The 17,103-nt window shown below is 33.2% G+C and overlaps 2 protein-coding genes and 1 pseudogene across 2 annotated transcripts; all 3 read right to left on the reverse strand.

Moving 5' to 3' along the window:
- The window catches only part of LOC107636097, an 8,761-nt pseudogene extending 4,747 nt beyond the window's left edge, over positions 1-4,014 (reverse strand).
- On the reverse strand, positions 8,555-10,815 carry LOC107638954 (berberine bridge enzyme-like 8). Its single transcript, XM_016342353.2, has 2 exons — positions 10,046-10,815; positions 8,555-9,872 (listed from the first exon to the last, which is right to left on the reverse strand). The coding sequence occupies exons 1-2, from the start codon at positions 10,713-10,715 to the stop codon at positions 8,794-8,796; spliced, it is 1,749 nt and encodes a 582-aa protein (XP_016197839.1). The 5' UTR covers positions 10,716-10,815; the 3' UTR covers positions 8,555-8,793.
- On the reverse strand, positions 10,834-16,803 carry LOC107638955 (berberine bridge enzyme-like 8). Its single transcript, XM_016342354.2, has 3 exons — positions 16,279-16,803; positions 12,204-12,356; positions 10,834-12,010 (listed from the first exon to the last, which is right to left on the reverse strand). The coding sequence occupies exons 1-3, from the start codon at positions 16,754-16,756 to the stop codon at positions 11,004-11,006; spliced, it is 1,638 nt and encodes a 545-aa protein (XP_016197840.1). The 5' UTR covers positions 16,757-16,803; the 3' UTR covers positions 10,834-11,003.

The raw sequence follows: 17,103 nt of genomic DNA on the forward strand, positions 1-17,103 counted from the left end.
TAATTCTTTTTTGTAAAATGGAAGTTTTTTTATTTTTCTATAAAAAATAATTAGTAGTGAATCTCTTTTGCTTTTAAATATTTTCATTATGTGCTCTTTAATTTATGATTAGTTATTTCGATTTTGAAAAATACTTTTTTTTTGTTTTTCTGCATTATAGTCACGACTCACGACATACATGTTATGACACTTACATTTAGTTTAGTTTTATAATAGTATCTCTGATGTTATATATAGATATATTTTAATTTTATTTTTGACAGTTATTTTAGTTATATTATACCTCTAAAAATATTAATACCATATATATAACATGACAAACTGAATTATTAATAATAATACCTTAACTTAGTATCGCTATATGTAAAGTGACAATTTAGGATACCATTACGAGGTTATTAGTCATTAACTATTGGTTATTAATCCACTAAAAATCGCTATCAACAACAAATTTCTACAAAATTAGTGTGAATAATGTTCGTGTGATTCTTATTATGAGTAATACAAAGTTGAAAGAAAGAAAAGATGCTTTCAATTATGTTAAGTGTAAAACTAAAAATAGCATCAATTCCATATTTGATTAGAATGGAATTAAAAAAAATACAAGTATGTCATCTTCTTATTTTAATTAACAATGGAGGTATTTTCTTATATTTTTCTTTTACTCATAATCTTATATAGTGGGTACTTATTTTATTTTATTTTAATATTTAAATCCTAACTAATATTATTGCATAATCCATGACTTGTTCCATTATTTTTTTTTTCATGATAGTTATATTCTATCCTATCTATGTAACCATGAATAATTTATATAATAATTTTAGTAAATAAAAATCAGTAATTTTGTGATAATAAATACTACATACATCATTGACTAAAACTAACTCTATTTAATCAAATCATAAATTAATTAGAAAAATACAATTCATAAACATAAAAATTTAAGAATATGATTGATTATGTCATCATATTGATGATATCAAGTTAAACTTTTAGATAATCATTAATCATTAAAAGAAGAACCCAATGATATTTTTATATACAATAACTAATTTTTTTTATATACATTGCATGATTATTGTTGTGAGACTCGTTCAAAAAAAAAAGAAAAGAAAAGAAAAGAAAAATAACACCATTTATTGCAGCTCAGCCAAGACATATCACATATGGTGGCTAGAAAAAATGACTTTTAAAATTTGCCTATAAGGACAAGGTGACAATTTCAATCATAAAATACTTGTTAAAGAAAAAATCGGTTGCATGCTTACATGCACCATCCAGCCTTCATATTTATGTGTGTTTGTTCGTCAAATCTGGATCTTGTATTTTTTTTATTATTATATCTAAATGGTTAAAGTTATTAGAATATCATATGTCAAGAAAGACATCGCCATATGTGAACATCTTCGTTACTAATACATGTATGTATAAATTTGATTCAATATAACAATAGTACTTAATACTTATTGTTACCTGGCATGAAGGCTGAGGCGTGGAACATCAGGTCCATATAAAGTGTGGAAGACTTGATGAGTTTAAGGTTAGCAATCAAGGATGTCTTATTAGCTGAGAGAGCATTGTTATTGACACTAGATATGGTGTAGCCATAACCAACAACTCCTGATCCTCCTTTTCTGTGTGATGCAACATATGAACTTGATCAGTAAAAGATGAGGAAAGTGAAGATTTGGAGAATAAGAGAGGCTTTGTTCTTTTTCATTTTGTTGAATGGTTTTGGATAGAAAATGATGGCCTATCAATTTATATGCATTCATCTTGGAAGCTACGGAGGATTGTGGGGCCTATCAATTTAACTTGCAGTGGCAGATAGTAAGACAATTATTTGTTCCAACACTCACTCAACCAAGTTCAGTTGTCCAGTTCTTGAATAAAATATTCTCAATATGTGACAACTTCTAAGGGATAAAAATTTCAGATTTTATGTGCAGACAAAAATGTTATGTCTAAAAATGTTAAGTTCTTTTAAGTTTTATAACTAGTGTTAAAGAGAAATTAATTACAGTTACGCCAATGCATTCCTTGAATGCTTATAATGTTGAAGGAAAAACACGGTAGTTCAGTCTTTTTCTTGATACTTTAATGGTTGCATAATGCATTACCACATATCAAAAATTGGTCCACGTACTCATTATTACCACGTTAATAAATAAATAAATAAACAAAAAATCTTGCCGTTGTTTGCTTTCTTTTGTTTGGCTTGCAGAAACTGTTTCAGGTTAGTTATACGGCGAGTCTTGGGTATGATTTGTGTTATGGATTTTTGTGTATTTGGTATCTGCGGTGTGATTGCTAAAAAAATTTTGGAGATGACGATGGTAAGCGGTGGTTGTGTCCCTCGTGTTTTTTGTTGTCGTTGGAGAGGTGGTGGTTGTATTCCTCACATTTCCAGCATCACCATGAAAAACTGGGGTTGCAAGGCGTAAAACGGGTTAAGAAATCATCCTATAGAATTTCGATTTCAGTTTTATGGGATAACGTGAAGTACGATTTGTTCGTCATAGGGAGTGACGAAGATTTGGAAGTTTTATTCCATTGTCGTTGGCAGTTTTCTGAGGTCAAGACCCCCCGAGCTGTTGGCCAAGCTTATAGATGTGGTCTCCAACTCAAGTGGTTCGAACTGGGCTCCCCAAGCTCCAGCAACGGCAGCCTGTTCTAGTTCGAGGTCTGGTGGTGCCTCCTCATCCGTGCCTGTGATTGTGCCTAAGGCCAGGGGCAGAGCTAGATTAATTTTCAGGGAGGGACCAAAAAAAACTTTATAATTAACAAAGAATAAAATAAAAATTTTAAAAGGGACTAAACTAAAATTTATATATAACTTATAAGAAAAACTTGATAGTTGGGGGAGGCCATTGCCTCCCTTGGCTTGTACGTGGCTCCGCCTCTGTCTCTCTGCCTTTTGCCACCCTTCTTCTCCCCTTTTCTTTCATTCTCTTCCTGCTAAGTCTCCAGCGGAATTTTGACTTCTAATAGATAGAAAGTAATATGAAATTGAACATTACTTACAATAATATACTCGCTATATAATTATTAAAGAAAAAAAAGAAAGAAAATGAATAATTGCTATGGATGTGAATTCCTTTGATTTTAATTGAATTGAATATATTTTGATTTCACTTATTTATATAGTTTCCTAACTTCTATAAATAACAAGAGAGCATACTATAAAATATTTTTCTATAAAAGCTCCTTAACTATCCACCATTTTCTCTCTTCCATCATTTATCTGCCTCCCTTTGTTTTCTCTTTGCCTTTCTTTTATTCTCACAATTCTCCACCTCGTTCACAATTTGAAATCTACTCAAATTTTAAACGATCAAAATGTGGTATTCATATCCGGTTGCATTATTTTTATAATGACTGCCTATGTACCCTTGTTCAGAATCAAACCAATCGTAGTTCCTCTATTTCTCCATGTAATGCCTAACATGAAGCAATATTGAGAAATTCCAAACAGTGTTGGAACTTATTTTCTGACACTACTTTAGTCAACATATCAGCAGGATTTTCATCTGTGTGTACTTTTATAAGAGAAATGTTACCTTTCTCTATAACATCGCGCACGAAGTGATATCTTACATCAATATGCTTGGTACGAGCATGATGAACCTGATTTTTAGCTAAATGAATTGCACTTTGACTATCACAACTCAGATTCACGCAATCTTGCTTCAACCCTAAATAATCTAGAAGACCCCTTAGCCACAATGCTTCTTTCACCCCTTCTGTTACTGCCATGTACTTAGCCTCTGTAGTAGATAGTGCCACTGTAGCTTGTAACATCGATCGCCAACTAACTGGAGCACCTTGTATTTTATATACATAACCAGTTGTAGAATGTCTTCTATCTAGATCACCAGCATAATCAGAATCAACAAAGCCGCTGATTTGACATGATTTTCCACTAAAGCATAAAACTGTGTCAATGGTACCCTTCAAGTATCTTAATATCCACTTTACTGCTTTCCAGTGTGCCTTACCCGGGTTTGCCATGAACCTGCTAAACAACACTGACTGCCTGTGAAATATCTGTGTGTGTGCACACCATAGCATACATTAGGCTACCGACTGCACTAGCATAAGGTACATTTTCCATGTAAGCCTTATCCTCTGCTGTTGTGGGAGATTGTTTACCAGAGAGTCTAAAATGTGGAGCCAACGGCGTTACCACCGATTTAGCATTTTTCATTTCAAACCTTTCAATGACGCACTCAGTGTATCCTCTTTGGCTCAAGAACAATTTTTGACTTGATCTCTCTCTTTTAATTTCCATGCTTAATATTTTTCGTGCAGCACCCAAGTCTTTTGTTTCAAATTCTTTACCAAGTTGAACCTTTAACATATCTATCTCTACCTTGTTCTTAAAGGCAATAAGCATGTCATCCACATATAATAGAAGATAGATATAATCACCTCCAAGAAGCTTATGAATGTATACACAACAATCATAATTACTTCTGGAAAAACCTTGTTTTAACATAAAGAAGTCAAATCGCTTATACCATTGCCGAGGAGATTGTTTCAATCCATATAGTGATTTCCTCAAGTGACATACCTGACTTTCTTTACCCTCAACCTTGAAATCCTCAGGTTGATACATGTAGATTTCTTCCTCTAAGTCACCGTACAAGAATGCAGTCTTCACGTCTAATTGTTCCAACTCAAGATCACCATGAGTGATAAGACTTAAAAGCACCCGTATGGAAGTGTGTTTCACCACAGGAGAAAATATCTCATTGTAATCAACCCCTTCTTTCTGTGAGAATTCCTTTGCTACTAACCTAGCTTTGAATCTTGTACCATCTGACTTAGTAGGATCTTCTTTTGTTTTATACACCCACTTACAACCAATTGCAGTCTTTTCCACGGGCAATGGGACCACATCCCATGTCTTGTTCTTATGAAGAGATTGCATCTTTTTCTCCATAGCGACAACCAACTCTCTCTATCTTTGTCTTTGATAGCATGTTTGAAGGTGACCAACTCATCATCCTCCACTGAGAGTGCATAATCTACTAAGTTTACCTGCCCATAATGTCTCAAAGGCTTGTCTGACCCGAACTTCTGAACAAATTTATAATTTCTCTTTGGCCTAGTATATGTCAAAGAATCCTGCTACTGTTGTTGTAATGCATGTGCATTTTCTCGCTGAATTTTCTCATGATCAAGTTCATCCTCTGCATCATCTCGAGTAGCATTAGGATGCTCCACCTGAACATTACTAGAGTCTATTTGTTGGTATTTAGACTCTATCTCCACCACTTGAGTATTTGAAGTTTTTTCAACATCACCATCACCTGGCACCATATCTTTAGACAAAGCTACCATAGATCGTTCATCAAAGGTAACATCCCTACTAATTACAAACTTAGAATCATTTACACTCCAAAGGCGATAGCCTTGAACCCCTCTTGGATACCCCAAAAAGATTGCCTTCTTAGCTCTATCGTCAAACTTATTATCTTTGATATGATAATAGGCTGTGCATCCAATGACTCTGAGTTTTTCGTAATCTGCATGTTTTCCTGACTACACCTTATAAGGTGTGTCTCCATCTAGAGAAGAATGTGGGGATCGATTCACTATGTAGCAAGCTGTAGCAACCGATTCTGCCTACCAGTCTCTGCCTAACCCGAAATTAGAGCGCATACACCTTGCCTTCTCAAGTAGCGTACGATTCAGTCGTTCGGCGACTCAATTCTGTTGTGGTGTTTCTCTAACTGTCCAGTGTCTTGCAATGCCTTCTCGGTCACAAAACTCCTTGAAAGCCCCATTCGTGTACTTTGTGCCATTATCAGATCGTAGAGTTTTCAGCTTCCTACCTGTTCGATTTTTAACCATTGCTCTCCACCGCTTAAAAGTATCGAATACCTCATTCTTATGTTTGAGGAAGTAAATCCAAACATACCTGGAATAATCATCAACAAAAGTAACAAAATACCTGGAACCACCCTTGGAAGTAACTTTAGCCGGGCCCCAAACATCAGTATGCACGTAGTCTAACAACCCTCTGCTTTTATACTTGCTTGTAGAAAACTTCACTCTATGTGCCTTTTCATACACACAATGCTCACAAAATTCCATTTGTGGTTTCTTCATATTCTTCAGCAAACCTTGTCCACAAAGCAATGATAGACCTTTCTCTGACATATGTCCAAGCCGCATGTGCCATATTCTTGTGCAATTTGTTTGATCTCTACTTCCACTGATTCCAACTGCTAACTCACATGTGACTGTTGTCCCCAAAAGAGAATAAAGATTACCGTGACGAACTCCTTTCATTACTACCAAAGAACCATAAACAACTTTTAGTACCCCATTTTTCGCAACTATTTTGCAGCCATTTTTCTCCAACAAACCTATGGAAATAAGATTTTTCTGCAAGTCTGGAATATGCCTTACATCCTTTAAGGTTCTTACTCCTCCATCATGCATCTTGATTCTTATAGTACCCAACCCCACAGTTTTACAAGCATGATCATTGCCTATTAAAATTGTGCCACCATTTATGCTTTCATAGGTAGTAAACCACTTCCTATTTGGACAAATATGGTGAGAGGCTCCTGAATCAAGAATCCACTTACCGGAGATTTCATAAGATTGTTCTGTTATAGAGTAACAATCATCCTCATCATTTGAGACGTAGCTTGCTTCTTGCTTTTCTTTTGGGTTATCGTTGTTCTATTTCTTGAAAGTTATCTTCTTATTTGGACAATTTGCTTTGAAATGTCCAGCCTCACCACATTTAAAGCATGTTCTCTCCGCGTGAGGTCTAGATTTTGGCCTAGACTTTTCACGCTTATTACCTTTTCCTCTTTCATTAGTCCTTCCTCTAGCCGCGAACAATCCTTGTGCTTGATTATTATACTCTCTTCCATTTGAAGATGACATTACACTTGTAGCAACCTTACGTAGATTATCCGCTAAAAGTGATGCCCTCGTCTCATCCATGGTCAGAGTGTCACCCACCAGCATCAATGTCTTCACCAGATTTTCATAGGACTTCGGTAATGAAAGTAATAATATGAGTGTCTGATCTTCATCATCAACCGTCACATTTATATCCTTTAAGTTTGATATGATCCTATCAAACTTATTGATATATTCTCGAATTGAGGTGCCTTCCTCTATCTTGCATGTATACAATTTGGATTTTAAGTAGATCCTGTTAGTTAGAGTCTTCGTCATGAAGTTACTCTCTAACTTTGTCCAGACGCCTGTTGCAGTTGTTTCTTCATTTACCAAGAAAGCAACATCCCTCTCAAGGCATAAGATTATTGCAGCCCGTACCTCAAGATCTAATTCTTCCCAATCATCATCTTTCATTCCTTCCAGCTTTTTCTCTTTTCCTACTAGTGCCTTGTGTAACTTTTGTGATATAAACAGATTTTTCATCTGCATCCTCCAATAGGAAAAATCATTTTTTTCATTGAACTTCTCGATTTCATATTTGCCTACTTTGACATTACTACTAGTAGAAGCCATTATATTCAAAATTGAATTTTACCACTCAAATAATGAATAATATAACGTTAGCTCTTGATACCAATTGTTGAGTCTGCAGCGAAATTTTGACTTCTAATAGATAGAAAGTAATATGAAATTGAACATTACTCACAATAATACACTCGCTATATAATTATTAAAGAGAAAAAAGAAAGAAAATGAATAATTGCTATGGATGTGAATTCCTTTGATTTTAATTGAATTGAATACATTTTGATTTCATTCATTTATATAATTTCCTAACTTCTATAAATAACAAGAGAACATACTACAAAATAATTTTCTATAAAAACTCCTTAATTATCTATCATTTTCTCTCTTTCATCCTTTGTTTGCCTCCTTTTGTTTTCTCTCTGTCTTTCTTTTATTCTCACACTTCCCTTTCTTTCTTGTTAATGTTTATTTTAACAATGATGATAATGATTTTTTCATTTTTTTGTTAACAATAATAATTTTAGTGATGAATTGCTGTTTTGATTTTGATTTATTTGAGGTTATTGTTAAAGTTTTTTTTTATGCAGATGGTGATGGAATGGTAGTAGAAGGGGGTAGTGATGAGAAGAGAGAAGGGACAGTTTTGTTATTTAAAAAATTAATCTATCTAAAATAACGATTTTATAATTACGTTAAATCTCATTGGTGTGAATGTTATACTTACAAGTTACAACGAGTGAAAGGTGAATATCCATGTTATCATTGGTTAAAAAGTAAAAACACATCAACGCAGACACAAGAATAAATAAGAGAAGCACTTTTTCATTCCAACATTAAAAGGGCAATTAGTGAACAAGCATCTCCGGTTAATACAAGATCTGAATAAAAATCGCACTAAAAAAATGTAACATAAGCAACTTAAACAGATAAGTAATAATTATATCAATAATTAATTTCGTCTTTGACCCATAACCTTAAGGTCACACCGAGATAACTCAAATGTTTCTTTTTTTTTTTTCTTTTTTTCAACTCAACATTGATGTACATAAAACGATTGTGCCCCACAATCATAAATTCATAACTCAATTTCACATCACACAACTAATGCATTTAATTGTTTTTGGTACAGAACTTGACTAATGAATTCAGACAACAAGAAGTGGATCTAAATATGGGAAAAGTCTAGGGGCTAACAACTTTATTAAATTCTAGCTAACATATAACCAGCAAAAAAAAGTGAGCTGTTAAATGAAATCTCACACTAATTTCACACCATTAAAACTATCATTGATAACTATTTGATGACTACAAATTACAAAAATTACTATTCCTCTAGCACTCTTCTCTAAATATATAATTCTTACTTTCAAAAACCAAGCTTAATACTAACAAAAATAACAAAGTATAAAGTAATGATTTTTCACTCTCTATTCTAACACTTCCCATGTAACTGATCACAGGGACGCTCTGTTCATTCCTAAAGAAATTGTTGGGATCAACCTTAGTCTTAATTTGAACCAACCTATTGAAATTATCCTTAAAATACTCATAACCATAAACCCTACCTTGATAGTAACTGTTTTTACCATGGTAGTTTATACCCAAATCAAGATCCTTGTAATTGAAATAAGCTTGTCTAGGATTCTTGGACACAAAAGCAGCCATGTACCTATGAAGTTCCCTAATCATGTTTATGTACTGATCTTCAACCTCTTTTCCTTTTTGATTCCAATTTGCATGGTACTGAATCTTCCAAAGATTCCCAGCTCTATGAGGTATAGGTGTTGCATTTGAAGGAATCTCAGCCATTCTTCCACCATAAGGGTTGAAGTACATTGCACCATTCTCCAACTCAATCATCTTCTTCCAAATCCCTTCCCAACCCGCTTTCGAAATCGGTTTTCGAACATAATCAGATTTCCTCTTGAGGTGTTTGAGTGTATACTGTGGAGTTCTTTCAAGCAAAATCTCAACTGGAGTTGTGGAAATGTCCATGTTGTCCCAAAACAACACAGATTTGAGCCATGTTGTTTCAATACAATCTTGTTGCCTTAAACCCATTTGAGGAAATGTCTCATTCATGAGAGACACAAGGCTTTTTGAGTCACCAAGGAACATTGCTACAAAGGTAGCCCTTATTGTCTTTGTCAAAGTTTCAGCACCATTTGCAACTTCCAAAATCAGCCTAATGAAAAGATTAGGATCAGTATTTGGTGCAAAATATTGCCAATTATAAACTAGTTCTGTTGCATTTTGCTCCAAGGTCCTTGGAACTTGGAAAACGGTAACTGTCTCCGGAACTCTAACAAGCTTGATTTTGTAGGAAAGGACAACACCAAAGCTAGCACCACCACCACCTCTAATAGCCCAAAAGAGATCTTCACCCATGGAATCTCTATCAAGCAATCTACCTGCATGACATATTTTCGCATTTCACCCACAAATCTTATTTACACCAAAACTATACTCATATATGAATTTTTCAGACAGTATATAAATCTATGTGGTTTTTTAAATATATACTATTTACTTTATTTAAAGTTTAAACTAACAAAATTATTTAGAGTTTAATTTTCATGAGTACCTTGAACATCAAGTATTTGTGCATCAAGAACATTGTCCACTGAAAGGCCATATTTTCTCATCATATTGCCATAGCCACCACCACTTAGGTGTCCTCCAACACCAACATTGGGACCCACCCCTGCTGGGAAGCCATGAATTTTACTCTTGTGAACAATATTATAGTAGAGCTCACCAAGTGTTGCACCAACCTGGACCCAAGCTGTTTCAGTTTCTATGTCAATCTCAATGGATCTCAGATTGAACATGTCCAAGATGAAGAATGGAACATGGTTATGAGTCACATAAGAAACACCCTCGTAATCATGGCCTCCGCTACGAATCTTCATCAGCATGTTGTGTTTCTGAGCACAAAGGATGGATGCTTGTACATGGGATACATGCAAAGCAGTGATTATAAGGAGTGGTTTCTTTGTTGTGGAGGTGTTGAAACGAAGGTTTCTAATGTAGGATTGCAACACTGAAGAGAACGAAGCATTGTTTGGTGTGAAGATTGATTCTGTTATGGGGTGAGAAGAAGAAGAATCAGAAGTAGTGTTTATAAGGCAGTGAATGAAACTAGTGTTGAACTCTGCTGCTGAATATGTAGCAGAAGAGCAAGGAAGTGATGAAAGGAACACAAGAGTGGAAAGAAACCATAGCATTGGTTTTGGAGATAAGATTGGTTCCATTTTTGTTTTGTACTTTAGGTTGAAATAAATCTTATATCGAAGTTTTGAGATTATTTGATAAGCTATGAACGTTTATCACGTGGATTCATATATTTCCTGATAAAACATTCGTACTGTATGATTGAGATCAATGACTAAAATCACTATAACACTCCAAACATTGAAACATTTGAAATGCTTTGAACCAATCAATTATTTACATTAGTTTTTGGCACTTTATGGCAAGAGCCAATCTTATATTTCCACAATCAATCTTTCCCCCAAACAAACCAATTAAAAAACTACAAATTAATTGATCATTATTCTTGAGTAACCACCATTATCCAAAACCATCTCATATGGGACAACAGGGATGCTCTGTTCGTTCCTAAAGAAGTTGGCAGGATCAACCATGGTCTTGATTTGAACCAACCTATTAAAGTTATCATTGAAATACTGATAACCATAAACCATGCCTTCAACATAGCTGCTCTTACCATAATGGTTAATGCCCAAATCAAAATCCTTGTAATTGTAGTAAGCCCCTCTTGGATTCATAGACACAAAAGGAGTCATATGCTTATGAAGTTTCCTTGCCAAGTTCATGTAGTAATCAGCAACATCTTTCCCTGGCTCAAACCAATTTGCTATGTATTCAACCATCCACAGGGTCCCACCCCTGTAAGGAAAAGGTGTTGCATTTGATGGAATCTCGTTCATTCTTCCACCATAAGGAGTGAAATATAGTTTAGTATCCTTCAATTCAATCATCTTCTTCCAAATCCCTTCTAAACCCACTTTGGAAATTGGTTTGTTTACATAATCTGATTTCATCTTAAAGTAATCAGATGGTAGGTCTCTATGAAGCAAAACCTCAAGAGGCGTTGAAGGGTTGATATCACTCCAATAAATCACTGTGGATTGAAGCCAAGTTGTTTCAATGCAATCTTGTTGCTTCAAACCCAATTGAGGGAAATTCACATTCATAAGAGAGACAAGGCTTTTGGAATCACCAAGGAATAAGGACAAGAAGTTAGCCCTCACTGTCTTTGTTACATTTTGTGTGCTATTTACAACATCCATGATAAGCCTAATGAAGAGGTTATTGTCAATGTTTGGTGCAACATGTTGCCATGTATAAATTATATCTGTGGCATTTTGCTCTAGTGTTTTTTTAACATGAAAAACCGTCACTATTTCTGGAACTCTAACAAGCTTGATTTTGTAGGCAATGACAACACAAAAGCTAGCACCACCACCACCTCTAATAGCCCAAAAGAGATCTTCACCCATGGATTCTCTATCAAGCAATCTACCTGCATTTAGATTCAAATTAGTAGATTAAGTGATAAATTAGAATAAAGCTAAATACAACATTACAAATTTTATACATATCAATATATCATGAATAAAATCTACATATATTTTATAAGTGTAAGACAACTTTTACTTGGTGAGCTAATTTTTTAGGTTTAGTTAAGCTATTGACATTTGAAAGGACAAGAGTACCTTGAACATCAACTACTTGTGCATCAATAACATGGTCCACAGCAAGACCAAACTTTCTCAACATGTTGCCATAGCCTCCCCCACCTATGTGTCCTCCAACGCCAACAGTGGGACAAACTCCAGCTGGAAAGCCATGGGTTTTACTTTTCTCGCCTGTAAGTGTTGCATCCGTATAAAATATCTGACAACTTATGGTACATAAATAAAGACAATTTAATTTTTTCTAAAAAGAAAGTAAGTAAAATATTGACTTAATACTCAAAATGGCCCTTAAAATTTGACCTCCAATTCAATTTAGTCCCCAAAGTCTCTATTGACTCTAATTGTACCCTAAAATTTTGACTCGCACCTCAAGTTGGCCCTTCTGTCGTTTTCCGTCACCGGAAAGCTGACCTGACAATTTTGGTTGACACCTAGCAGCAAAGCAGTTAGATGATGTGGCGAAATGTTTGAAGGCATAAATTTAATCCCTAAAAATTTCAAATAAAACATAGCAGCCCCAATTTTTCCAAATCGCAAGAGTCTCTCGAAGATAACCAAATAACATCAATCAATTGGATCCAAAAAACATTTAACCGTGTATGATAAACGGTTACAAATTAGTCAACAATTCATCAAATATTAGAAACCAATCACTACGGTAGCGTTTGTTTTGAGGTACTGAAACAGAGACTGAGAGACTGAGACTCAGTATCATGTTTGTTGGTTCAGAGACTGGTACTAAAATTTCTGTCTCTGTCTCCAAAATTTCAGTATTTCAATACCTCCAAAAAGTAGGAACACAGGAAACTAAAATTTTTAGAGATGGAGACTGAAACTTTAATAACATTTTATATCTAAAATACCCTCATTTCAATTAATTAATTCCAATTTTACCCTTTATGTAAATTAAATTAGAATTTTGTTTTTGTTTCAATTTCTATTTCCCATTTTGCACCAAAAAGAATACTGAGATTTATTTCAATCTCTGTCTCTTAGTCTCTGTCTCTCAGTCTCAGTCTTTTCGTCTCTGTCTCTCCACTAAACGCTACCTACCTGTTCTTGATTTTCTGACTGTGAGTAAGTGGGTTGGGTGAGTATAATCTCTGAAGCTTGTGTATCATCAACAGCAAGATGTGGTACTAATGGAGCATTTTCAGTCACCTCACCAAATCTCACATGTATTTTCATAGATCAATGCAATTTTTCAAAGATATACAAAAGTTGTTCGGTTGTTCTATACCACATCTCATAAATTTCACCGCATAGATTATTGTGTCTATTAGATTTAAAATGATCAAAAGGTAACAAGAATGTATTGAATGACATACGGCATGACTCTACCATTAAAATTACATAATTTTCCAATGAAAAATCAATTAAAAAGAACAAATAAACAAACTAACCAGAACTGCGCAGCTAGAATGTCAAATTAAAAGCTAATATTTTGCAACAAATAATAGAATCAATTCTCAATTAAAATAGGATATGAAGGAGTAAGTTTATCATTTTAAAATGGAATATGAAGAATCAATAATTACGTTACAAAAAATTATAGGATTCAGTTGTTCACCACCATATACATACAAAAAAATTAAACCCTAGCATACAAAAACTCTACTATCATCAACAATCGTAATCAAGCAAAGTCCCCCAAAATTTCACTGATGAAATAGAGCGAAAAAATGAAGAACAAACTTTATACAACATTTTGCAAAAAACAGAGTATCGTATGTTGAGAGCAACGATTTTATTACTAACCTGTTTTTGAAGAGATGAGAAGGCAATTAGTCTTCACAATGGGGGGCGAAACAAGTAAGAAAAGCTTCAAGCTTTAGTTACAGTGACACCCATGGTTCTTTTCTGAGGGTACGTATACGAGGGGAGGAGGAGGAAGAAAGAGGGTCAGTTGAGGGTTTCATTTTCAAGTAGCTAACGTTTGGGTTTTTGCATTAACCCCTTTCTCATGTCAAACGATGTCGTTTCTAAATAATTTGGGTGCCAAGATTTAAACGACGTCGTTCTGATAGTGCCAAGTGTCAACCAAATTTGTCAGGTCAGCTTTCCGGTGACGGAAAACGACGAAATGGCCAAATTGAAGCGCGAGTCAAAATTTCAAGGTACAATTAGAGTTAATTGAAACCTTAAGAGCTAAATTGAATCGGGATCAAATTTCAGGGGTTATTTTGAATATTAACTCGTAAAATATTAGTATAGAGTATAGAGTACAAACAATATGTATTGAAAAAAATTAATGTCGTTTCTCTATGGCAAATAAATAGTGATAATTGTATATTAAAAGAAAAAAAAATAAGATATTGAGAAAATTGTCAAATTCGTTCCTCGTTCTTTAAATTAGTTCTCAAAATTTTTTTTAATCAAATTCATCCTTTACAGATTTTAAATGATTCGCTTTAATCCTTTTATTATTTTTTTTGTTGACGGCACCAACATTTGTTAATGTAGCACAGTAAGTAATACTACAACACATACATAAAAGTCTTAATTAACTATTATTATGATAAGTTTATAAAATTAGATCAAATCAAAATCTAATTGAGGATAGAACTTGAGATATTAAAGTTCTTTAATTTAGAGTTGATTTGATCTAATTTCATAAAGAGTAAACTACCAAAAATACACTCGAATAATTTTATCACGGGCAAAAATACACCCAAATTTTAATATCGACAAAAATACTCTCAAGTAATTTAATAGCGCAACAAAAATGCCCAAAAAATATTGTTTTTGTAAGTGACAAACGACTTTTGTATTTAACAAACCATTTAAGTAGTTGATCCAAAATTTTATAGGAATATTTAGATAACTATCTAAAAAATACACACAAAAAATCGGATGAAAATTTAATCTCTAAATTTTTTATTTTTTAAAAATATTATTGGAAATTTAAGAATAAAAATATTTTATTTGTCTAATTATGCTTGCAAAAAAAATCACATTAAAATTTAATTTCTAAAATATTTTTTGAGAATACATATTTAATATTGGGCATTTTCGTCACATTTTAAAATTATTTGAGGGCCTTTTTTATTGATAACAAAATTCAAATGCGTTTTCGTCAATGAAAAAATTATTCGGGTGCATTTTTTATGGTTTACCCTTTCATAAACTTATCATGTTAGTCGCTAATTAGGACTACTATGCGTATATTGTGGATCATTTAACGTGTCACAACAACAAATTTTGATGCTGTTAACATAAAAGGACTAATAAAACTAACTTAAAATTTTTAAAAGACAAATTTAATTAAAAAAATTTTCAAAAACTAATTTAAAGAATGATCATCTTTTCGAGACTAATTTGATCGGTTATTAATAAGATATCGATAAGAAAATATCACAAAAGTATATTGAATAATGTTATTATTATTATATAACCAAAGCATCTTGCACGCACATGTAATTTACTATTTTTATGAGTAACATTATAATGACAAAAGTGTATTGACTAATGTTATTATTATTATATAACTAAAGCATCTTGCACGCACATGTAATTTACTATTTTTATGAGTAACATTATAATGACAAAAGTATATTGAATAATGTTATTATTATTATATAACCAAAGCATGTTGCACGCAGATGTAATTTACTATTTTTATGAGTAACATTATAATGACTTTTATGTGAAAACTAATATATAAATACTTTTGATTTATAAATTTGTTAGACCTTTAGAATTTGCTATTTGGTGAATGTTATGGTATTTTTGAGATTGTGCTTAACTTATTAAAAAAGATAAATAGATAATATTTAATAAATTTTAAATATTTTATTTTTTACTTTAAATATTTTATTTTTTACTTTTAAAAGAAAGTTAGGCAATTTAGGCACCATAATAAAAGGCAGCATAGAATTTACCTTATTATTTTAATATATATCTAACACAACCCTCTCGATTGAGAGTTTTCTTAGGCTTAATAGCAGACAATGTCTAAGTCTATTTTCTCAGTGTTAAATTTTATTTTTATTTTTAACAAATGGCCTAAAAAACATCTGTATATACACATAAATAGTTTAATATTTAGTTAATTATTTGAAAAAGTAAAATAAATTGCATAATTGTTTCTCACCAATTGTATAGTAGAGTTCACCAAGTGTTGCACCAGATTGGACCCAAGCTGTTTCAGTTTCAATATCAACGTCAATGGATCTGAGGTTGAACATGTCAAGAATGAAGAATGGGCTCTCTGCCACGTAAGACACTCCTTCATAATCATGGCCGCCGCTACGAATCTTCATAAGCATGTGGTGCCTCTGAGCGCAAACAACGGCTGCTTGCACGTGAGATGCATGCAATGCAGTGATTATAAGGAATGGTTTCCTTGTCGTGGAGGTGTTGAAACGAAGGTTCCTAATGTTCGATTGCAACACATAAGAGAATGATGGATTGTTCGGTGTGAAGATTGATTCTGTTATGGGGTGAGAAGAAGACGAAAAAGAAGAAGAATGGTTTACAAGGCAGTGAATGAAAGTTTTGTGAGCAGAAGAAAAAGAAAACGGGAGTGATGATGAAAGAAGCAATAAAATAGTTGCTGTGAGCAGTTCCATTTTTCTTCTCTTCGTTCTTATTTGGCACGACAATTATTATCAAGTACTTATTATGGTGTCTATATATAGTTGCTTAATCTATTAAAAAAATAAAATTAATATTTATGTTACAGTATGGAAGGATAAGGATAAGGATGAATGCTTTATGGGTGAATCTAATTTTTTATACTGGAAAGGAACAAATTTTCATATAGCACAATTAATAATGTTTAAAAAGAAGAATTTGTTTGCCTATAAAAATATGAACGAGGCAATAGAATTTAACACACATAATTACAAATATTTTTCTTTTTTCTCTCTTTACAGTAATAATAAATAAATGCAATTCTCTCTCTCTATACGAGACT

This window comes from Arachis ipaensis, chromosome B04, assembly GCF_000816755.2.
Source record: "Arachis ipaensis cultivar K30076 chromosome B04, Araip1.1, whole genome shotgun sequence".
Classification (NCBI taxonomy): Eukaryota; Viridiplantae; Streptophyta; class Magnoliopsida; order Fabales; family Fabaceae; genus Arachis; species Arachis ipaensis.